The sequence below is a fragment of the Danio rerio genome, chromosome 5 (assembly GCF_052040795.2).
Source record: "Danio rerio strain M-AB ecotype USA chromosome 5, GRCz13ab, whole genome shotgun sequence".
In the NCBI taxonomy this organism is placed as follows: domain Eukaryota; kingdom Metazoa; phylum Chordata; class Actinopteri; order Cypriniformes; family Danionidae; genus Danio; species Danio rerio.
The window spans coordinates 70,658,027-70,683,600 of record NC_141025.1 but is presented as its reverse complement, the minus strand read 5'-3'; the positions used below and the strand labels follow the sequence as shown (position 1 = coordinate 70,683,600).

The 25,574-nt window shown below is 37.7% G+C and overlaps 2 protein-coding genes across 9 annotated transcripts; both read right to left on the bottom strand.

Annotated features, from left to right (window-relative positions):
* Nucleotides 1–23: 23 nt before the first annotated feature.
* Nucleotides 24–10,409, bottom strand: rab14 (RAB14, member RAS oncogene family). Its single transcript, NM_201495.1, is given in 8 exon segments — nucleotides 24–1,850; nucleotides 1,949–1,979; nucleotides 4,698–4,785; nucleotides 5,404–5,470; nucleotides 5,571–5,748; nucleotides 9,240–9,293; nucleotides 9,572–9,630; nucleotides 10,316–10,409. Coding segments are annotated over 7 exon segments (648 nt in total). The 5' UTR covers nucleotides 9,624–9,630; nucleotides 10,316–10,409; the 3' UTR covers nucleotides 24–1,672.
* A 3,207-nt stretch (nucleotides 10,410–13,616) lies between these two features.
* ttf1.2 (transcription termination factor 1, tandem duplicate 2) lies at nucleotides 13,617–25,311 on the bottom strand. 8 transcript variants are annotated; one of them, XM_087251052.1, is made up of 11 exons: nucleotides 25,249–25,311; nucleotides 24,403–25,126; nucleotides 21,877–22,062; nucleotides 18,940–19,018; nucleotides 18,718–18,848; nucleotides 18,412–18,619; nucleotides 18,230–18,316; nucleotides 18,070–18,135; nucleotides 14,193–14,278; nucleotides 13,938–13,978; nucleotides 13,617–13,856 (listed from the first exon to the last, which is right to left on the bottom strand). In XM_087251052.1, the coding sequence occupies exons 2-11, from the start codon at nucleotides 25,031–25,033 to the stop codon at nucleotides 13,743–13,745; spliced, it is 1,629 nt and encodes a 542-aa protein (XP_087107178.1). In that variant the 5' UTR covers nucleotides 25,034–25,126; nucleotides 25,249–25,311; the 3' UTR covers nucleotides 13,617–13,742.
* Nucleotides 25,312–25,574: the final 263 nt, after the last annotated feature.

Here is a 25,574-nt window from a genome sequence, read left to right as displayed (position 1 = left end):
GATCAATAGTGTGCGGACAGAAACACAGTATACAGTATTGTTTTTATTAACATAATTACAAAGAAAAAGTCACTTACAGAAGACAAACTTGAGTTCAAGAGCAGATTAATTTTCGCAGATGTCATTAAGATGTGAAAAAAAATAAAGCAAGACAACAGGAGCAAATTAAAAGTGGATTCTCAGTTTACAAAACACACCTAAAATCTACCACAAATCTGAATAGAAAAGAAATCATATTTGGAGTGCTCGGGTTTTTGCCTTTGTATCTGTTCATTGCAAATGTGCCTCTATGGAGAACCAAACTGGTTGACGCATCAGCCCATTGTAGTTGTGGTGGTAAGTTTGTGGGCCGAGTTTCTCCATAATGATGTTTCTCATGCTATGGTGGCAAATTTGTTACATATTCATAGATTATAGGGCGTTCATGACTCCCTATAGGGAAGGGGGAACCCTGATGCCTGTAAAAAGCCATGCATCATGCTTAAGAAACTCAGCTCAGCGGAAAACATGATCAGTGTTTGGAAATCGGTTTAATGGAATGCATATGAAAGGCAAAAATCGCTGGAATTCATTCGATAAAACTTTCATCGTGAGTAAAACGGGCAGCACATCAGAGTGAACAAAAGCAAATCATAAGGCAACTGAAATCATCAATGTAAAAACAACGTGAATGTGTTGATATGACGAGGGCCTGAATCTGGAATATTCTCCTGTCGGTCTGCTTCTTAAGCTGCTTTGATTTTTAAAGCTGCTCGAAAACAGGAGATCTGAAAGCTGGACAGACTTAAGACTATAATAAACACAAATCAAGCTCCAGACCCTCAGGAAAAACCAAATCAAAACTGCAAAGTGCGGAAAACATTCTTCACGACCTAAAAATCATCCTGTCCTCTTCAATATATTACTCTAACAGTTACTAGGTTAAAATAACTGTCTGAATCGACTTTTTTTTTTTTGTTTGTTTTACAATGGACCGTCCCATTGGAATTCCTCTCAAAACAATACTAATCTTGTATATTACATGTATATTACTTCCTGAATAGGTACAAACAGGGATAAATATTTGGTGATTGGATGTGAAACTGGAAAGAAACAAAACTAATTTAAAACAGAATACAATAGTTTAGTTATAGATTTTCGTCATCGTTGTTGTTTAACAAAAACAATGTTACATACAGTGTTGACGCATGTCCTCCTGATCACCTGTGACATCATGAATAAGGTTTGCCAATGTTTGGTTTACATTACGCTAGTATTCAGACAGCTCCTGTACATTGAGATGGTTTAGTTTATAGTTATGCACATCACCACGTCTGTAAAAGGATAAACCCAGCATCTCTTCAGTTTATCGACAATCATCTTCTCTCTTTAGGATTAGTGTTCAGCAGAGGAGCCGCCGTCCTCCCTCGAGTGCTTGCTGGGAGCACTGGGATGTGTGCGTGTATGAGAAACAAGCAAAACAAGTGAGGGAAGGAGACAGGAGAAGAAGGGAAAAGAAGAGAGCGGTAAGGAAGGAATGAGTGAATGAATTATGTTACACCTCCATCACACAGAGCCGTCAGGCCTCTGTGAGCAATCATACTGCGGGGGGGGGAGGCTTTAGATACAAGTGGGATTTGTGGGAGAGGAAGGAGCAGAGAGAGAGAGATAGAGAGAGAAGTCTCCATGGTCATTAACAGCTGCAGCCCTCTTTCTGGGGCTGTGCGTCGCTGCTGAGCCGCCCTCCCTGCGGGGCGGTGGGCTTGTGCTGGACCCCTGACTCGGCTGCGTTCAGGTCCAGGCTGCCGTCCTGAATGTTCTGGTAGATCTTCTTGGCAGCTTCCAGAAAAGCATCCTCCACATTCTCGCCTCTGTTGAACAGACACGCAAAGATGAGCTAGAATGTGAAGGATATTATGACAGATAAAGAGAGGAGGCTCTGACAGCAGATGGTCTGAAAGTCACTTACGTTTTTGCACTTGCCTCAAGGAACAACAAACCTGTTTCAAAAGATTAAAAATGCCACAGTTAAACGTTTTAGCCTTGCAGTTAATTTCATTTAGCAACAAGCAAGCTTGTGCTCAAGTTAGTGAAAACATTAAATGAATAACTAGTGGAACTCAACGTTTTTGACTAGAAGGGCCTGTTCATATTTCTCTTATAATTAAGACCACATCTACTTTACAGTACAAAGTATTTTCCCCATTAATATAATACAAAAAGTCTGTTTTGTGTCATGAACTAAACCAACCAGCTATGAGAGGAATCACATTCAACTTTGTGACCGTGGCAGTGTTTCCTCTTGGATTTTTTTCCAGCTGTGGCGGCAGGCCTCTTTTACACAGATCTACCAACTACCTGTGGCGTTATTTCAATTACAAATGTCGTGATCGCATTTATGTAATAGCCTACAAGCATGTGAATCTCTTTGCTTGCGCGCCGATTTCCATTGTTCATATACAAAATTATTGCGCGCCCCCTCAAATATACACTGCTCAAGCGCAGATCTTCTTGTGCGCTCTCAAATAAACGCTGCTAAAGTGTGATTTAATGCATTTATGTAACAAGTATGTCTTCAAGATTTATTAGATTTGCTGGGAATATTTATAAATGTCTCCAATAGACCAACAGAGCGATATTAATGCGTCCTGAAGTAAAGCGAAATGGTTATACGTTGTGTTTGCTGGCCTCACGCATCACGCACCTGTCAGTCAGCACGTAACCTTAAAGGGTTAAAGAAATGATGCACAGCACTACTACAGTTACAGAAAAGTTTGCCCTGTTATAATTCACTTACCTTTTAATACGTTTTGGTGCAATTATTAGATTATCATTAAAAAAACATGACTGAATGTTTTGAATGAAAAGTTGCAATGTAGCAATAGCGGATCAATTTTGGAGTAGTGCCCCAGCATGGAAGAATGAATGTAGCGGCAACCATGCATGGAATTTTCTGGGTAATGTAGTTTTCTTCTTAATTTCTGTTATTAAACATTTTAAAATGAAGTTGAAATGATGCGTAAGTATGAGTTAAACAAAAGCATATACAATCAATTAATAACAGGTCTGTCTTAAAATGTCTTGAATTTTTAAATATTAGTTCTTGTTAAAAATAAATCAACAATTTGACTCTGAGATTTTCTAAGTGCATCGCTTTTCTCTCTTGAATTGATTTAAGAGTTTAGTTTTAACAGCAGATGCTGTATGCTTTACAAACAGACGTAATCCGCTTGCATTTATTTCTCTGCAAATACCACTTGAACCTAAAATGACCATTACTGAAGGTAGGAAAGGTTTACATGCGCAAGAGTGCTCATAGTGAGCTTTCTTTAAATTCATATCATTACATAAAAAGCCATCTTGCATGAGTGGAATGTATAAGCACACTTCCTATGGACCAAAAGCTCCTTCTCAGAATCAAACTTAAGAGGGAATAATGATGCATTTCGACCCAATTGGGCCAGCAGTTTAGATTTTTTACTTGCCCTGGCAATATTTTCACTGGCCCACCAAAAAATAAAAAAAGTTAATAGCTATTTCTTATGTTTTAAATATTGTGTCAAAAATGTGTTTGAATCTAGAATTTAAATATTTTTTAAATGTTAATAAATGTATAATGAGCAAATCGTTGCGGTGTACTCATGTAAATGTCTGCTTACAAGACATTCTTTTAGCCTCATCATTTAATGTTGCCGTCACTTCGCTGTACTGGTTTATACCAGGTTACAAAAAAAGACATCACAACATCCAATCAGATAAGAGGAACTGAACAGAGAAGGTAGCATTTAAAGGCTTAAAAGCACAAACTGTTTCTCGATTGTAAGACTGTATTCATACGCAATTGACAAATAATCGAAGACAAATGAAACTTTTATAAAATAATACAAGGCAGCACATATCGGGCCAGTAACAATCCTGTCAACTGTCCTGAGTGCCCTGGCCATCGGGCAGTCCTTATTGTTGAGCCCTACAGGAGAAAATAAATTTTTACGTTTGAATCCTGATTGTTGCTCTGGCTATTACATAATGAATAATGATGTTAATTTAATTACCCATGACTAGACCCAACACACAGAATCCACACCTGCAGAAATCTGCAGATTTTTAGCCCATTATGGAGTCTACTTATTTACTTGTGTAAATAATTATTTAGTTTTTTTATATAAATATTAGTAATATTATTGAATATTATGCAAATCTTTATATAATTTATGTACAATAGTTTGTAGTCTTTTAGTGGAGATGTGGTAAACATGGTTTTAATAGGATCTGCATTGTAAACCTTCAATAAAAGTTAATAAGTGGTTATTTGTTTCCTGCTTTCATGTGTTATTTTTTTGTTTCTATACTCTCAAAATCATTTTGCAAAAATCTGCACATTTTATTTTTTAACCAAAAAAAAATGCACAGAAATGGCAACAAAAAAATTAATGTCTGAAGATTCTGTCTGGCCTTGCCCATGACACATCTTCAGTCTGTATTGCAGAAGTGTATGTTCTTCAATAAAACACTTATCAAGAAAATGTGAAAAGAAATATGATTTTGTATATTAATTTTTAACGTTTTAATCTAGTCTGATTATTTAATGGTGAAATCAACTTAGTATTTATTACTATCATTATCCTGCATACTCGTTGTAAACCACTAAATAAAAAGCCTAAATACAAATCCCCTAAATGTTCTGTATTTCATTTTCCCTTTTCAAACAAGCATCTTACCGTTCTCTTCAGCAAACTGCTTGGCCTCTTCATATGTGACATCACGCTGGGCTTCTAGGTCTGCTTTGTTACCGATTAGAATGATGACCTGAAGAATGATTTACATTGTTTAAGGCGATTAAGCACACAACATAAGCTGTTAAAACATGTATAAAGCTCCAACACTGTATACTTAAAGGTCCAGCGAAACTAAAATAAAGTTTTGTATATGTTAGTATCAATATTGTTAGTTTTTCAATTATATCTATTAGCTAGTGTGGCGCAAAAAGGGACAAAATTCGCATTTAGAAAATATTAAAACTGATATAAACATGTAAAGCTTGTAGGTTGTCACTTACACCTAAATTGATTAATGTTTTTTTTTTTTCATGTCAACCCATACTACAGTTACTCATAAAATCATAACCAATCAAATGCTCTCTAGTATCGGACATGCCTCACCCCGTTCAGGACTCGCATTTGCTTTTCGTTTGATGCACTTGAGCTCAATCCTTTGCTGGCAGAGCGGTGATAAAACAACACTAAAGGCTATTTTTTAAGATAGAGGGGCTACACTATGCCCCACCCTCTATTTATGTTCCATTAAGATTGTGTCAAACATCAAATAAAAATGCACATTTCAAAGCACTTCACAGGACCTTTAAATGTAAATGTTTTATAGTCTTCTTCATACAGCCAGTATGAAGTATGTAGCCAGTGAACTTACAGTATTGGGGTTGGTGAGATTCCTGGCATCAGTCAGCCAGCTGCTAAGGTGATTGTACGTGCTTCGCCTGCAAATAAAAAACAAATTCAGTTATTTTCTTGATGCCTTGCAAAAATAAGACATCATTCGCAAATCAACCATGCAATCAGAGCTGAACATTAGTTTACCTGGTGATGTCATACACCATGAGGGCCCCAGCGGCTCCTCTGTAGTAGCTTCGTGTGACAGCACGAAACCTCTCCTGACCTGCCGTGTCCCAAATCTGAAGCTTCACCTTCTGCCCACTCACTTCAATTATCCGTGTGCCAAACTCAACACCGATTGTATGAGGACAGTCAGCCATAACTTAAAAATAAAAAGAAGACTGATATTAGACATGATAAATTGACCTGTCATAACTCTCTTTGATTAAAACCACGGCAATCAATAACTAATATACAAAGGATAAATTCTATTTAGTAGCGTTTTCAAAACATCAGTACCTTTCTCTCTCTTCTGTCTCCATTTCAGATTAAAGTGTTTGACTGTTCTGCGAGCAGCTCAGGATCTTGATTAAATGATGCAAACTCAAGTTTTACTTGTCTTAAGGCTCTAATATGCAGATGTTTAATTTAGTTTCTCTTCTGGATTGAGGGGCAGTTCTATTATTCTGCAGCTTTTCTGTGTTCATATTTGTCTGACGCCATGTTTACATCTGCTGTTACTGTAGATGGATTTTTTAGCTTGATTTATTTGTTGGAATTATTTACAAACTCTAAAAATAGATGATAGGCAGTGTCTGAAATGTTTCGAGCTTGTCCACTTTTACCGTCTTGATTTGGCTTCATGTGTTCAAATGCATTTGGTTTCCACTAAAGACCTTTCCATCAACTGATGTCATTTAATGGGGTTTATGCAGAAGGACTTTTAATTTTAGCCAGCTCAAATGCTTCCAGTCATGCCATTACAAAAGTGCAGCGTTTAATATCTGGTTTCTTTAAAAATCAATGATCGTCACTGCCTGATTAATATACAATAAAGTAGCTCTCAGACCAGACAAGAAGCACTGCATTAAATTTCACTGTTCTGCTCTAAGTCTTTAAAACGGACATTTACTTTCCTACAGTATTGTCAATGGAGTTTCTGTGATCGCCTGCTGCTCCTGATGGCGTTTATGTTTAGACAGCTTTTCATCTCGTTTCATGATTATGGAACTTTATAAAAATATAAATAACACTAATCTTTCTCCAGAAGCTTGTTGTTGGCTGAAAAACACCAGCTCTGCATACACTCCATTCTTAAACATCACAGGACATGTTGAAATGTACAAGCCAAACTATGTCATCTGATATTGTATAAGCAAAAGACAAATGTTCCCTTACCAGTTCTGATTCTAAAACAAACCAACAGCAGCCTGAGTGGTTGGCTGCTGAACAAAATAAAAGCTGTTGCTCCCTGTCATTTTACATTTCCCATCTTTTAAAGGTCACATGTTGATAGTGTATGATTATATTTCACAATATTCAACTACAAAATAAATTGGGAAAATCAATATTTGAACCTGCTCATTAGCCTTGCGCTCAAAGTAATCAGGAAAGAGGACAACAGAGACTAGGTTCAAGCTAATTGTTGGTTAAAACAAACCAATTCTGTCTGAAAATCATGCCACACTAGCTTTTCCTTGATTTTAAATGAAATATATATATGGGCCTTTTGAAATCCATCATTCCAGTCACACTTTGTTTCAGCAATTGCATAATCTCAATTTTTGTGTACAGATGATTATAGCATTTCACAAGACTTGTAATTAGCAGCATTTATTAATTGTACTGTGATATAAATATCTGTTAAGTCTTCAATTTTATTTAACTCTTGCTACTTAAATTTTATATATATATATATATATATATATATATATATATATATATATATATATATATATATATATATATATATATATATACACACACACACACACATACATACATACGTACATATATGCATACATATGAATATATATTTATTTATTTCTTATCACAAAGCAATATAATTATAATAAATAATAATTTACTAAGGAATCAAAACAAAAAATCTAATACCCCAACTATTAAAGAGATACTTCACCAAAAACTGAAAAATCATTTACTCACGTTTTACTTCTTCCAAATCTGTTTGAGATTCTTAGATTAAGAATTATTTTTATTATTTATTAAAATGACCTACTAATGATTATTTTATTAACTCTGCTCCCACCCCAACGCTAAACCTTTCCCTCTCTGTAATGTAAATACAGTTATTATTGTTACACAGTAAATGTAATGTTGTAATAAAGTACCTCTAACCTCTAATTCAGGGGTTTTCAAAGTCTAAGACAGTGGGCCTCCGCTTTGACACAACTTATCCATTGGCGCCCCCCTCCTCCCAAACACGCACACGCACACACACACATACATACACACACACACACACAAACAAACACACACACACACACACATATATATATATATATATATATATATATATATATATATATATATATATATATATATATATATATATATATATATATACATACAGTATATATAAAGACACAGACAGATGTCAGACTGTTAACTCACTTTTATCATCATTTGCATGAAAGTGCAATTATTTACAGAGTAATAAAAGGGTATTTTAATAAAACGTTTTTAAAACTAGGATGATGGTTAATATTAATAGAACACATCCAAGAACCGTCCATCCCAGTCAAAACAGTCGAAGTTTAGCAGTTCTCATGCTGTCATTAGCCAAAATATCTTGACAAACCACACATAAAGGTCGTGGTTCATCAGCTGGTCCTGTCCACGTAAATCCTAAACTCAAATACTGATCATTATATCGTCGTCTTTTGGGTTTAAGCCCTGAACTTGAAGGCTTTGAATCGGGAGGTCTCAGAAACTGATCCATAGCAGGCACGTGCACACATAGGGCTCAACCTGTGCAGTGCACATGCCCTTTTTAGTCCTGGATAGAAAGTGCCCTTCCAAAATGATCAAAAGTGCCCCCGCGACGCGGCACACCCTCGTTACTGCCCTTCAGTAGGCGCGCGACAACACCGCTCTTGAGCGTGCGCGCGACAACACAGCTGATCAGAACGCGCGCGACAGTATAATAATTAAACTTAATAATTATATTTTTATTATGTATTTTTCCCGCGCCTCCTCTGACATGCTCTGGCCCCCCCAGGGGAGGCGCGCCTCACACTTTGAAAACCCCTGCTCTAATTCTTTCTTCTGTTGAACACAAAAGAAGACACTTTGCAAAAATTAAGCAAATCTGTAACCATTGGCAGTGTTTGTTTTTCCTACTATGGAAGTGAATGGTTCCCAGTTTTCAGCATTCTTTACAAAATCTACTTTTTGTAAGATTTTATTTTGATGGTCCTTTTTGTACATTTTCTTGACTAAAAGTTGAATTGTAACTACAGGCCAATTACTTCTCATTTGAGTATTAGTAGACTATCTTCTGCTACTGCTCCTTCAACAGACATTTAACTGACTATAAGAAACGTTGCAAGTACATGTCAACTAACACAAACCCCAACCTAGCAGTCTACTTACAATCTGAAGAGAATTAGTTGGCATGTGGATGCAGTGTAACTTAAACTCAACCAAATGCATTAAAGGGACCATAAAAATAAAGTAATACCCTTCTTTTTTGTTTAACAGAATAATGAATGTCATAGAGGTTTGGGACCACTTGAGGGTGAATAAATAGTGTGTAAACATACTATTTTGAGTGAACGATCCCTTGAATATATCATATAATCCCTTTATAACATCTCGGTATCAGTCTATGCCACCACCCCTTGCACTTACATTTCTTTTCTGTGAACTGGTGGAGTAAACAGGACTTGCCAACCCCCATGTCACCTATGAAAACACCACACAATCATACACAATTAACACAAAGTCATTTGAAGTGAAAAGAAAATTAAACTACATTGGTTACAGCATGCTTATTACAATTTTTGATGTATTACTTGTATTTTAGCTGCATTAATATTCTTATTTTTACTTTGTACAGCACTCTGGTCAACCAGATTTTCAAATGTGCTTAATGACTATACATTGCATCGTATGAAACGCAATATACTGTGCATGTATCTTACAAAAAGGCACATATAGGTGAAAACAGGATGCTGACTTACCAATAATGATATATTTGAAAATATAGGAATAGTTATATGGTGCGGTCGTCATTTTGGCTCTAGAAAGCAGACAGAAAAAAAGAGACAAAGCTCAAAATCTCATAAACAGTAGATTTTATGTATATAAATTAAAGCATGCACAGCAGCGAAAGCACAGTGACAGCAATCCAGCGGCGCTCAGCTGACCGGCTGCCCTACTATTGTCTAACGACACATTTCCCTTTTCCTCCATTACTCCGCCTAATATCGCCAATGAAAGGCCGGGAGGAATCCGGGATGATAATAACAACTTACAAGATGACACGCGAACAAGATAATTACATTATTTGTAACGTATACAAGCACAGAGTAACGTGACACTGGAGCTAAAACAGCATAAACACTGACTGCAGCACTACAATCAGCCAGCGCCATGACTGACTAATCAGCTAATCACACTCCTGTCAAAGCTTTCACAGCTAGATGATGGACCACACCTAGCACAATTCACCCCATAAAGTCATTTTTTAACGAAAAGATAAGCAGTCCTTCCGTTTCTACGTCGCATTTTAGACAATAAATCTGTTTACGTTGAGTATTAAAGGGCTAGTTAGCGTTAGCTGACCTCGCGCTGAACCAAACCCAGAGATGCTAAAGCTAACAGCTACTCTCAGAATAAGACGCGTAAATCGGTAAAACAGTGGATTACATGTATTCTAGAGCACAGTGTGTTGAAAATGATCTTGTGATGTGCGTATCCGTTACCTAAAAATATTAATTCAAGTGGTTTTTGGAGGCTTGGGTTGGTTCTTGGCGTCTGTGAGCCGTCCGGCCGCTTTCTTCCTCTAAAAGTGCTGCTGCTGTGATGAAAACAGTGAGAATAGCGACATCTATGGCGACATAGTGCATTACACTACACTCCCCTCTACTGGACACGCAGCAGCACTACAGCTCAAGTGTAAGCGGTGTTACAAAGTTTTCTGACAGAGAAAATATAATAAACATAATAGACATTTACATGAATTTAAATGTTTAAATTATTATTTGCAATTGTTCTAAAAGCTTTACATATATTTTGATGCAGCAGAGCTTCTCAGTCTCTTTGGGAGTCTGTGCTAGATGTCACACACACTCACAAATATGATCATCCTCGTGTGAAGCTCCCACTTTGGGGTAAAGTTGGTTTTATATTCACACATTCAGACATTATCTTTAATAATATCATTTCAGAAAAGTATTTATTTGGAAATTTTTTGGACTGTCAAAGACTATTGATTAGGCTACAGCCAATTAAATGGTGCTAATTTGTTTAGAAGTTATACTTAGATACAATTTTTTGACCAGAAATCGTATTTTCTTTAAATGTCATAAAGGTCAAGGCAATTGATGCCACACATTTTTACATGTTTTGAGTTTAAAATACCCTGTTACACCCTAAAAATACCCTTAACTCAGATTATGTAGACCAAAGTTATAGAATTGCATTTAGTTGACCTTATTAACCTAGTTAAGCTTTTAAATGTCACTTTAAGCTGTATAGAAGTGTCTTGAAAAATATCTAGTAAAATATTATGTACTGTCATCATGGCAAAGATAAAATAAATCAGTTATTAGAAATTGATTAATACTTTTATGTTTAGAAATGTGCTGAAACAATCTTCCCTCCATTAAACAGTAATTGGGGAAAAATAAACAGGGGCACCTATAATTCAGGGGGGCTAATAATTCTGACTTCAACTGTATATGCATTTTAGGTGTTTCATGCAATCTGTAAACACACAAACACACTGTAAACACACGTATGGTTAAGTGAATTGTCAGGACATAGTGAGTTTCCATTGTTTACACACTACAAATGGCATTTCCTATCACCCTACCTCAAACCTTAACCCAACCCCCACAGGAAACTGTTTTTACTTTCTTTTTGAAGATGAAAAAAAAACTCATTCTGCCTGATTTACAATTACAAGCCTTTTGAAAATAGGGAAAGGGGCAATGTCCTCATAAGTCATATTTTCCTTGTAATACCAGTCTCGTAATTATACAAAATGTGTCCTAATATTTCTCTCACACACACTAAGATCAACAGTGCTCCCTCAAAAATGGTAAATGGTTAGGAAAATTATCTTAATTGCACTACATAACACAAATAAAATTGATGGTTTTACTGTTTTTAACATTAGTGTTTGTGTTAGATATTTTATGAAATGCAGTTTCCCAAAGTCTCCCATATATCATTATGACAGGTGTAACGATGTGTAACTTCATAACACTGTAAACATATACTGTGTATTTAATCATCTCTAAATATATAGTATTATAACAGTGTTATACAGCAAACTCTGCACGCTGTTTGGAAGAAACATCCTCGAAAGACGTGTTTTGATGGGGGAGGGGCTTCGTATGCAAATGAGGCAAACATGTGAAAGGCGTTTCTCCCAGTACTTGCAGAAGCTCATTTTCTCAGAAACACACTGCCGTCTTCCATAGCTGATCTGCTGATAACAACATTAAAGGGAAGACATACCCAACAGGTAGGCCTGACGTGTTTCTTTAAAGTATTTAACAAGCAACATCTTTTTTTTAATTTATGTTTATTTAGCTAAAATGGAGCAGCTTTCACTTGTTTTCTTGTGCATAGATGCAGTTCAGAGCATCTAATTCATTTTTTTTCTCTTTGTCTTAGTCTCTTTAATAATCCGGGCTCGCTACAGCGGAATAAACCGCCAACTTATCCAGCAAATGTTTTACGCAGTGGATGTAAATCACTGGGAAACACCCATATGCTCTTGCATTCACACTCATATATAATACTGTTATTTTCCTCAAGCTTCCTCAAGGTAAGGAGCCATAAATATTAGTATTAAGGTAAACAAGTGATGTTATAAGTAACTAGTGTCTGATCTATGCACAAAAACAAAGTCTTCTATCATTCTTATGTATTTATTGGTTCATTGTTCTAAAATAAAAAAGAAAATAAACTGATCTGATATGTGCAAGTGGTGGTCAGTGTTGCGCAGTACTGCTGTTCACCCCTTTGCAGAGTATATACAGGAATCAGTTAGTGGAATTTAAAACCTTTTAAGAACCTTTCCATAAATCTTAAGAACTTATAACCACTTTTAAACCGAAAACACTGGCGAGATTTTAACTTGCATTAGTTCACTTGCATATAGTGTAAGTAATTAATCCAAAAAAACTAAAACGTTATTCAAATGCTGAATTAAAATCTATTAAATCTAGCTCATTCAGCAGGCTAAACGCCTAAAGAACTGCAGAAATAATGGTGTTGCCTTGGTAACTGCAGTCAACAATGCAGCATGAGGTCAAATCCAGCAGGATTTCATTGATTTCATAAACTACACAGCATCCTGATATTCAGATTTAATTAAGGCAAACTTTGGCATACAACCATACATTGCATAATCAAAAATGATATAACATTTAACACCTTGCAAAACAGCATATAAGACTTTTTAATACTTTAAGACCCCTGGGACATCCTGCTTTGGTAACTGCAAGACTCATGCTTTCTGCTGTATCATTTCATTGGTACAGTAAAGTCTCCGCACCTGGGGCCACGACCAGACCAGGCCACGTCATACCAGCAGAGCAGTTTGACTGAAGAAACATTGAACAAATTTATGCAGTTAATAATTTATAAATAACACTAGCAATAAAAAAGCTACTGATTGCATCTTTGTTCCCAAGGTCTTTGTTTGGATGGGAAATGATCAGGTGAGGACCCCAATTTTCACCAATTTAGCAGCCTAATTTAATGAATCAGATCCTGCCAGATAAGAGGACCCCTATTGTTACAGTGAAGCAGAGCTTTGAATTTCCCACCTTCACAGGCTGACTCTTGGGGTGGGAACCTGACCATGAAGTTCTGACCCACTGCATCGGGCCATGGCTCGTCTGAAAATGTAATTGGATTGATCTAATGTTACACCAAGATGACTAAATGCTGCCACTGTGTGCTGTCTCCCATTGTTTACCTCCATCACCCATGTTTGAACCCTTTTTTAGAAAAACTAGATGTCCAGAAAACTTTTCAAACCTCAGAAACCTTTGACAGATTCAGTTTATTTCCTGCTCAATTGTAAAACCCAAGAATAAAACGAATTTATAAAAACTATGTACAACTTCTTTTTTTTAAATCATTGGTCTGGAAACCGTGACCGATTGCTCACTATTGATTAAAGCTGTTGTTCTCCTGCTCGTCAGTCTCTTCATCTCCATCACGGCCATCTTCCTCAATGTCCTGGCCATCTTCCTCAATGTCCTGACCATCTTCCTCAATGTCCTTAAAAATTTTTGATAGCCGGAATAGTTCCTTCTGCTCTACCTTGACCGCATTGACATCAAAGCCTTTGCAACTACTCACCAGGCACGGCAAAATGTTCTTATGGAGATGTGAGACATTGTCTGAAAACACAACACAGACATGCAATAAAAGAAAGCAATTCAGCTCCAGTCACTGCATGCACTTTTTGTTTTAAATTGTACATTAGAAATCTTTACAAATCTTCTGAGATATTAAGCTGTTTAAAAGACTAGTCTCAAAACATCTGTCCATCTATAAAGTGTACTATGCAAAACAAAAGAAAGCAGTGGTTCATCTATAAAACAAAAAACCAACCTTTAAAACTCCTGCTGTTCCAATCTGGCAGATAGTAGTTTTTAATTTTGCGCCACATTTTTTGAACATGTGCTGGAGGGACATTTCTGTGAGACACAAACCACAAAAATGTTACGCCACGCATGTTTAAACCACCAACATCATGAGTGCGCCTGAACAAGCAGGTGCTTTATTCTAGTTTTGCAGGGAACTGGAATAAGTGTCAGGGCCTACTCACACTATACCATCTGTACCGTGCCCAGGCCCATTTCCCGGATCGTTTGAGAAGTGTGAGTGCGCTGAATCGGGCTTAAGCACGGTTCACATGGCCGGCCCTGGCCCGGTTCACTTGGGCCCGAAACTGAAAGCGAGATGTGACTTTTAAGGGACTGTTTCATATAGATTTATTAATCAATTACTGTTCTATGAATGCAAACTGCCGTAGTTCATTACAGACGCAAACCTTTCACTGCATGACAGCTGCGCTCCTTCAGCAGACCTCCTCATTCCTGCAGCACGAGGGCTTTATGATTGTTTATGAGCGGATCAAAAGTGGCGGATCTGTTCGGCGAAATATCTGACTGCGTGTCAACGCATCCATAAGGACTGTTTGGCGAAATATTTGACTGCATAACAAACGACTGATACGATATAACTAGAGAAATCTCCACTGTGCTGAGCGACATCGCTTACTGAACAGCGCAGCATCGATGACGTAAGCGTGCCCAGGCTCGATTGTGAGTGCGGGCCATCGGAGGAGACAGGAGGGGGGACAAGCGTGCTTTGGCCTGGTTCGAGGTAACTGTACATAGTGTGAGTACGGCCTCAGTTAATGGCCTGTTTCCACTGTGTAGTACAGTACGGTACAATACGGGTCAACTTAATCAGGCTTGAATTTCCACTACCAAAAGTGCACCAACTACCAAATCCTGTTCATATAAAGGTTAGTAATGAACATTTATACACAAGTATTTATGTATGTAAAGCATCTGTTTTGTGAGAAATGATTCTCATATGATATGTGAACGACCCGTACAGCTTTACTGTAGACATTTCCTCGAGCGAGAATGACGTCGACTGAAACTTTGTTGTACACCACACCAAACAAATTGGTACCCATACCATATTGCACCACTTAGTGGAAACGGACCATTAAACAGTGGAAACGGCCATAAAAGCATACCGAACCGAACCGTACCACTCAGTGGAAACGGCTGTAACTGCTCAGATGCCATTTACTACCGCTTCATTAACTCAGTTGATGATATAATTCCTCATCGACAACCCCTGCCAAAAATGATGGAATCACCACACTTAAGATTGTTCAGTCAAATTATTTAATTTACAGCAAATTAACACAACATTAACAAAAATGCTTCATGAACCTCCACCTTAACATGGTGGAGGGGTTTAAGTGCCTGAGTGATCCTAAGAGCTATGTTGTCGGGGGCTTATGCCCCTAGTAGGGTCTCCCAAGGCAAAAAGACCTTAGGTGACAGGTGAGACTAAGTGCAGTTCAAAAAACCCCTTGGAGTACAAGAACATCAAGGACCTTGACGTCGCCAGGGGAAGGAGCCCGAGCTTGTGCGAGGGGCGGAACGGTACCGACTAGAGATAGTTGGGCTTACCTCCACGCACAGCTGGGGCTCTGGAACTTAACTTCTTGAGATGGGCTGGACTTCCTTCTATTTTGGAGTTGCTGACGGTTAGAGGTTTGGGGGCTGGTGTAGGCTTGCAAATAGCTCCCCAACTTAGCCGCCATGTGTTGGAGTTTTCCTCCGTGAACGAGAGGGTCCCCTCCCTGCACCTTCGGGTCAGGGATAGGTCTCTCACTGGGGTTTGTGCCTACGGGCCAATACCACTGCAGAGTACCCGGCCTTCTTGGAGTCCTTGGGAGGGGTGCTGAAAGATGCTCAGACTGAAAGCTCCATTGTTCTACTGGGGGACTTTAATGCCCATGTGAGTAATGACAGTGATACCTGGAGAGGCATGATTGGAAAGAGCGGCCTCCCTGATCTGAATCAAAGTGGTGTTTTGTTATTGTACTTCTGTGCTAATCACAGTTTGTCTACAACGAACACCATGTTCAAGCATAAGGGTGTCAATCAGTGCACATGGAACCAGGACACCTTAGGGCGGAGGTCAATGATCGACTTTGTGGTTGTATCATCGGATCTCTGACCGTATGTCTTGGACACTTGGGTAAAGAGAGGGGCAGAGTTGTCAACTGATCACCACCTGGTGGGGAGTTGGATCCGCTGGCAAGGGGGAAAGCTGGACAGACCAGGCAGGACCAAGCGTATTGTGAGGGTCCACTGGGAACATCTGGCTGAAACTCAAGTCAGAGGGATTTTCCTCAACTTGGGATGTGGTCGGACGGTGGAAGAAACTTTAAGGATCTCCTTAACCCCACCAACATGTCTTTCGTTGAGGAAGCAGACTGGGGAGTGGGGATGCAGGGGTGGACTCACCCATCACCCAAGCTGAGGTCACTGAGGTAGTTTTAGTTACTGTTGCCTTTCGATCAGCTCGACTGGTCATTCTCCTCTGACCTCTGTCATCAACAAGGCATTTGTGCCCAAAGAACTGCCACTCACAGGATATTTTTTTTTTTTCAGACCATTCTCTGTAAACCCTAGAGATGGTTGTGTCTGAAAATCTTAGTAGATCAACAGTTTTTGAAATACTCAGACCAGCCCGCCAGGCACCAACAACCATGCCACATTCAAAGTCACTTAAATCCCCTTTCTTCCCCATTCTAATGCTCAGTTTGAGCTGAAGCAGTTCATCTAGACTATGGATGCATCCGAAACCGCCTACTACTCAGTAGGCACTGCATTTGAATTTTAACATACTACTCGGCCATTAGAAAGTATGTTTTATACAGTATGAATGTGTAAAGTATGAATGGAATTTGAAAGTACTACATCTGCCATTTTGTCATGGTCACGTGACCTACCTGCCTCAGTAGCGTCGCTTCACTCCCAATTAATGAATTCTATGGCGGGGCATCATTCGATAGCGCAGCATGCATAGGATGCGCACTTCAGAATCTCGCCGAAAGTAGTCACATACTGATTTTCGAATTTTATGATTCGGACATTCTACTCAGCTCGCATACTAATTTTAGCGTACTGTATAGTACGGAAGTATAGTTCCGTCTACATGCCTAAATGCATTGAGTTGCTGCCATGTGATTGGCTGATTAGAAATTTGTATTTACGAGCAGTTGGACAGGTGTATCTAAAAATGGCCATTGAGTGTACATGCGTCCTTTGATATGTTTGCTGGAAAAAAATGGTTTTCTTCATTAAAAATGCTCTTGTTTCTAGTCCAAATTTCAAAAAAATTTTAGATCAAGAAGCACTATCTAGAGGAGTAAAAATGATTGTCTTGAAAGTGGAGTGTTCCTTTAAAAATGAATATGAAAAAGAGCTGTCTAGATAATGGATATATTGTCTAGGCATGGGACGAAAGTCAAAGTTTTCTGTAATACTGTTCCTAAAATATTTTTAAAATTTTTTACTTTTTTTTTTAGGACAGCAGAAAACATATCCAAAGATGCGATTTTAAATTGTAAACAAATCTTGTGTTTTTGAAATAACTGAAAAGTCAGCAAAAGGCAGCAAAAGTCAGTAATTAATTTAAATTATTAATCCTGACATGTTTACAGTTCCAAAATATTATAAATGTTTCTAAAATTAAAATATATTGTGTACAAAGGGGAAAACGTTGTTTTTTACCCAGGCATTTAAAAAGAATAGATTTTAGTGCAGTAATCACAATACCTTGATACTGTGAAACCGTGATATTTATATCCAAGGTTATCATACCGTCAGAATCTTATATCAGCCCATGCCTATTATTGTCCTAGATATACTCATCAAGTAGTTCTCACCCGAAAGCAGCTGTGAGACTTTCCCAGTCAATATCTGCAACATCCTCCACTTGCATTTCATACATCCTGTGTCAACAGAACATTATTTTACAATGATTTTATAATAGTACAATTCAAGCAAATAAAAAGAAGTTAACACAAGCAATGCAAGATCTCTTACGCTTTAATGAGTCTAATTTTGGCCAGCAGACCTGCTTTTCCTCTAAATGTAGTCCCTGAGGACATTCGGGTAAAGAGTATGGACATCCTTAGGGGTAAAGGAAAACAAAAGTCAGAAGGATGTATATAATTCATATAAAAAGAAAATTTGATAAAATATCAACAGTATAAAAGCGCTCTTACCATTTTTCTCTGCATTGCCTATAACAACGAGTTTCAACTTTATCAGCAATTGTGGTCCAGGGCAAATTTTCGTACAGTATTTCTCTTCTGACTCTTTTTGGTTTCTTTTTATTAGGGTTTGCAGATTTCAGGACAGACAAAACATGCTCACGCACAGCCCTTAAAAGCCTCTGCACCTCCTCAGGAGTCCACGGTCCCTTTCTTTTAACTGTGTGATGAATAATGATGACATTATCATGACTAATTGTCAATAAATTGCAATTGACAGGTGAAACGGTGAGAAACGGCTCACTGAAATAGACTTACCCGAACTAATTTGTGGAAATCGTTTCCTAAGGGAGAAAGAACTTCGACCTGTCTTTTCAGAAATTTTTTTCCAATTCGGGCCATACAGATTATAGTATTTCAGCAATCTTTTGTCTTCTTCTTCAGTAAAACTTTAGAGAAAAAGGAAGAAATCAGTTAAGTAAAGAGCGAAATTAAAAACCAGAACCATAATATGATCTCTGTGAATAATATTTTACATACTTTCCCTTATAATGTCTGTGATCAAACATCTTCTTTCCACGAGTGTAAACATCATGACATGGTCTGGGAATTCCTTCCGCTGTTCAATTTCGATTTTGAAAAAAACGAAGAGCCTCATTGAGCAACAAAAATGTCACATTTTCAGCAAAGTTTCTTATAATGTTCAATATCCACTCAGGTCTTTATTAAACAGATACTTCACTCAAAATGCTTAATTCATCACTTTCTAATGTTCTACAAATGTTTCTATTTTTTGTATTGTAGACTGCATACAGTATATGTGAGTGCTGTAAATCTCACAGTAATATCTTCAGTGTAAGTCACAAATATAGGTCACTTGAAATCCAAAATCTTTCCCGCAAAATACTACAACCCCACCCCAGCCCAAACTCACAAATTAGCCGCATTTCCACTGCTGCGCCAGTGCGAGCCAGGGCTTTTATAGGACTGGGCTGGGCCAATCACCTGGGAGGTTGAGCAGTGAGGCCGAAATCATGTCACGTTTCCACTTGTCAGGCTAGTAGCTCGCAACATGTCATGCAAAGCCCGCCCCCAGAACGTTCCCCGAATAAAACGTCACACAACCCGCCCACTTCAGGGGGAATCAGGCAGATAAAGCACACCATCGCATCATCACGAAACCATTAAAATGAAGACAACCCAAACAAACAAATGACACGTTACTGTACAGCAGCACATTATATGTCTATACGAACAGGCCTGTGTGTTCTCCTTCATTGTATTTGTTTACTTACCGACCGACTGTTAGCATCGTGCATCGAGTGGTCTCGCCACTAACGGAGGGACCCAGTGCAGTGAGCGCACCCGTCCATAATATAAAACCACAGAAATGTTCCGGTAATAACGGAGTATGAAATGTATTTTATAGCATCCTCGTTTTAATAGACGTCGTCAAACATTCAGCCCAAATGCTCCGGAGAGACCTGAAACATATACATTTTTTCCCTAGGCTACATGACACTTAATATGTGATTCCCCTTTATTTAAGGATGTTGCATATTATTTGGAGATCTTAAATAAAGGAAAGTGTTAAGTGTTTCAGCACATAAGAACAAGTAATAAAATATAGGCTATATTTAGTTGCACTCAGCAGCTTTTCACTAATAAAGCTCTACATGCATTTAAAATTTCATTTTTAAATTTTACCACGTCACATAAAAACATCAACACTTGTTTGAGGAACACATTTTGTACTTGCAGTTTTCCCCCGATGCGTTTGTAAAGTAGCGCTGTGCGCAGGACTGGATGACAGAAAAGAAGGTATTTCTGCTTTCACTCACTTAAACCTTCTCCTGTGTTTATTGTTTTTAGAAAATATCTTTTTTTCAGAGACGGCTTTGTAAAATGAAAGTTTAATATGTAAATGATTTAATTTATGTATTGTATATACCTACACTGGTAAAGTTTTTGTTTGTTTTATATTGGTTTATTTAATGTGATTTTATTATATCCAATATTTGTAATGCTTTAAATGATTTCACTATGGCTTAGGCTATTTTATCGAGATATGACACTTTTGTGTTGAGCCTACAAAAGTGGAAACGTAATTTGTTAAGTTTTATGTCTTTTTGTTGTATTCATATTGTGTATCATCTCCAAAATATATTAAGAAAAGGAAAAAAAAGAGCTTAAAAGGGAGCGCTCTTGCCTGGCCTCACACATACAGGCATCTAACGCGCAAGTATCGCGCACAAACACCTTTTAAACTTGACAAAAACTCTCGACAACCTTTACTGTCTGTTGTGTCTTTGATATGGTGTAAAGATTATTATGCGTTATTGAAATGAGGATGCAGCAAAGTCACTTATAAATTAAAACTTTATTATTTTATGCAACAGCCTTACATTTAAAAGGGAAACATAAAGGCGATCATATGCAAAAAGACCCCAGACTATAAGGCTAGATGATATCTTTCCCTTATTTATTTGTTTGGCGCATGTACTCATGTGCGATCGGAAAACTAGTGTCTACCTCTCCTTTCACTCCGCCCCGAAGCCCCAGCTGACCCTCTTTGGCCCAAAGTATTCAGCGGGCCAAAAAAGGCCGGCCGCTGGCCCCAAGAAAGCCCCGCTTTGGCCCGATTAGGCCCCGGAAGTGACAGTGGAAATGCGACTGGCCCCGGCTCACTCGCTTTAGGCGCGATAGTGGAAACACGGTTACTGATCACCAAATCCAAAAAAACATGACAATCAACACCAACTGGAGCTGCGTCTTTTTTAAAAGACGATGATTGGCAAATCGAATTTCACCATTTCCAGATGCGAAAAGCTCTCGGGCAAAAGATGTTCCCTACAAACGTTTTTTTGTTGTGTGTTAGCATAGCACTTTAGTCCACATGTGAGTCCAGCTGCGCTCTCATTGCAGGAAATTAAAACAAAACCTGTTGCAGCACATTTATAAACGCAACACTGACAACCCATGTCTCCAAACAATTCTTCTTCCACTTGTTTTAATTACTGTTGGCAACACAACGTGGCGTCTCTTTGCCGTCTGAACACTGTAACAGATAAAAACAGTCCTCAAAGCTATAATGCATATTATTGAAGTTACACCTCATACACAATAGAGCGCGCTGATTGGTTCAAACAAAGTCTCTCACGAATAAATGCTGAAAGCTCAAAGACATCACGTTGTAATCACCGGTACAGACATCCCGTCTACACACTGGAATTTACACAAGGATCTAATCGCCGTAATGTTGCTTCAAATTTTATTTTTAAACCAGAATAACGAATTTGCTCAAAATAATGCAAAAAGTTTTACTTTTTAGTGAAATATGTGTGTCCTAATAGTGTTTATAGCAGCGTAGGACTGTAAACATTTTTTTTTTAAAAGTGTTTTGCTGTTTCGTGACCCTTTAAACTGTACAAAAGGACGATGACCTACAGCAGGACACAATCAACATTTAACACTCACCAATCTTTTGATAAAACCCGTACATCCTTTTCAACTCTGCCAATTTCATTTCCTCATTTAGGAACCGTTTGGGATGAAAGAGCATGACCGCATCTTTCAGTTGCGTGAGAGCCAGAAGATCGCTTACGTTCTGTCTTAACTTCTCATTTTCTGCTTTAGAAAATCTTCCATGTCTCATTGCGATGCCTGTAATGAAAGAGTAAAGGAAAAATGTAATATATACACAACACATACACAGTAAATACATACATTTGTTTAAATAATAATACGAATAATTATTAGACCACACCCAACAAAAGGTTACCCTCTTTGGCAGTGGAAACGCATGCCTGATAAAGGTAACCCGTACCGTACTGTACAGTACCTCTCAGTGGAAACGGGCCATTAAATACACACAGAAGTGGTGTGGCTTATGTTTATAAAGTTTGGCACGACTAATGCGAGTGATTGTCTCTTTGTTGCAGCCAATGCACATCCAATGTTTTGAGCTGCTGTGCTGCAAGCAGAGCAATCTCCATTAGTCTTATCTTACTGTATGAGCTCAGCGAGTCTCGCACACATTCACAGTGGCTTTGTGACGCCCCCAAATTAGATAAAATACTAAATGTTATGCATCAAATAAATGCCTCAAATGTTTGCTTCAGTGAGACATGTTGAATTCTTCTTTCATAATTTGCAGTGTTTCTAAATAGCTGTGTTAGGGATTTTTCTTACCAATTCTTATCTATTATTTTTTGTAAAGTTTCTGTAAAGTTGCCATGTCCACACTAAATGATTATAAGAGACGTGTTTAAGGTGTTACATCCAGCATCCTCAATTTATTCTCCTAGCTAAGGAGAGATCCCCACTTTACTATCATACTTAAAGGGAAAATGTGCTTTATGCATTATAAAGCTTAAAGCATCAGAATCGGTACTCGGTATCGCCTGATCACCATGACAAGTAATCAGTACTCCGTATCAGCTGTAAAAATCCTGATCTGAGCATCCCTAACCAACACACTTTTAGATTCCCATTGTTTCACATTTCTGCTGTGTGATTGGCTCTTAGATCAGCATGGAGTGAAAAAGACCAGAGCTTATCATTGATATTGACATCAATTTTATCGCAATTCGATATATCATTTATCAGCTCAGCCATATTTTTAACTTGGGTATATTACAGTCAGAAAATTTTCTATTATATATTATAATATGCTACTATAATATATGCACATGGGACATTCTACCAGAAATGTACATTTTCATTTAAAAAAATGTGACAGGGACAGACTTAAGCTTGTCTTCTTCTTCAAAAAAAAAAAAAAAAAATCATACAAAAACAAGCAGAAATCATCCAATTCAATGATAGAGCCCATGAGTCATAGCCTTAACATGTATTTGCACTCATTTTATGTGAAAGTTGATGCAACTGTGACAGGACTAAGCATGGGATGATAGGCGGTTTTAATGTGTATCGCGGTTTGAAAAAGTTAAGGTTTTAAAACCACCAGAATTTTATGATATGCCAATTTTGCTTGTTTTTTGTGAGTATTATATTCTTATTTTAAGGGGAACAGTATCTCCAGCATAAAAGGACCCTACACATCAAAAGCAAGTTTTCCAGTTATGTTCGGTAATATGCCTCAGTGAACCAAATTTATTTATTTTAATTAATTTACATCTACTTTATTAATCAAACTTGTTATTATTTGTTCAATGTTTTGAGGAATATTGAGTGGTTCTCAGTGATATTTGTGATATTAAATAAACCAATCGTATAAAGCTGCATGTATCATAATTGATACAGGAGTTTCTAAGACCTATAATATCAACCTGATCAATACTTTGTTTAAAAACCTGTTGTATATTATTTGATAAAAGGTAACAGGTAAAAACAAAGTGAAAAACTGCCTGAAATTTGTGTTTGAAATCTGTTGTTAAAATGTCAAAGGCTAAATTATTTTTTGTCATTACATTTTTTATATTAACTTGTCATTAACTTGTAAGCAAAAAAAGTCTGCCTATTATTTGATATCTTAAGTCTTACAGGAGTTAAAGGATGTCCATGAAAGACTAACTAATTGAAATGAATTAACTTTCAGGTGCAAGCAAATGTACAGTACAATAGGATACAAACGATGCATCTAGTTTTATGGAAATCTACAGTGCAAATACCTATTTTACAAGAACCATGTTTGTGAGCTCTGATCTGTTAGTGCTAGATTTGCCCGTTTCAAACCGCTGAATTAATAATATTTTTGTTTGTTTGTTTTGCATTCACATTCACAATGGTACGAACCATTATAGGGGTGGTCAAATGCATTTTAGGGTATTTATTATTTAAAGTAGTAATATTATTTAAGATAAAGATAAGAGCTAATTATTTTTTAAATAATAAAGGGCAGACCCCCACACATCTTGTTTTGATGTCCTTCAGAGAGAATCAAGCGTTAATTAGAGGGTCTGACCCCCTTAAACACCCCTATAATTCGCCCCTGCATACACGTAACTGTATATGCAGGAAAAACCCTGTATCAACACTTACCTTGTTTCTTGAATTCTCTGAATCTTGGCAGGTCATACTTGATCATTTTATTTATCTCAGTATCGCTTTGAGATTCTATCGCCGTATTCGGGCAAAACTCTTTCAGTTCAGCCAGGAGCTTCAAATCTACTGGAATCTTGCGAGATTTGCGCCATCCAGTGCCGATCACCACATCAGGCGGGCCGCTTTCCTCATCATCACTCGTGTTTGGCTCTCCCTCATGCTCTGTCTCGGTGTCAGTCTGTTCTTCTTCTGTCATCTCTGCATAGCTTGTCTGTGTTGCACTTACTCTCGCTTTCAATCTCCTAGAAGTCTTCTCTTCACTTGAACCCGAGAGCTCTTGTGATTGTGCTTCATGCTGATCCGAGACTCCATCATCCATCACTGAAGTCTCGCCTTCATTATCCAGCTTTCTCCTTTTCTTCTTTTCGCCTGTGTGTGTTTGCAGATCATCATCACATTCAGTTGTACTGTTTCTCCTCTTCTTCTTCTTCTTCTTTTTACGGCGTTTCTCAGTCTGTTCCTCTGGACTCTCAGTGAGTTCATGCTGCTCAGTAGTTTTACTTATCTTTTTCTTCTTCATCTTTTCCCCATCAACGTTGTTTGGTGAATCTGACTGCATCTCATCCATCGTAAAATAAAGATCTTTACACGCTAAAAATCATGACGCAAAACTCCCGACGACTTCTTGCACGTGTCGCTAACTTCACCTCCTGCGCACGAACTGATTACAGAAGCACACCAAAAACATTACGAATATGTATTTAGCGACACATATGAACTTACGTGAGCAGAAATATAATTATGCACCTGAAGAGTTGAGAGAAACGTTTACTAATTCCGTACTTTCGCTCCTGAACTTCTTCGCCGATTAGTCTGCAAACTTTCCAGCGCCACCACAGCTATACTGCCACCTGTCGGCTAGAAGAGTATTTACATAGACATGACAAAAAGTCACTGTACTATATTGCACGTTATTCCTGCACAAATATCTGAACATTATTCAATAGAGATCACTGCACGTAGTTAAGAATCCAATATAAAATAATAATATTTAAGAACAAAATAAGCATTTGTTTAGTGACTTCAAGCTTAAAGGGCACCTATTATGAAAATCATCTTTTGTAAGCGGTTTGCACAGAACTGTGTGTAGGAATAGTGTGTCGACACAG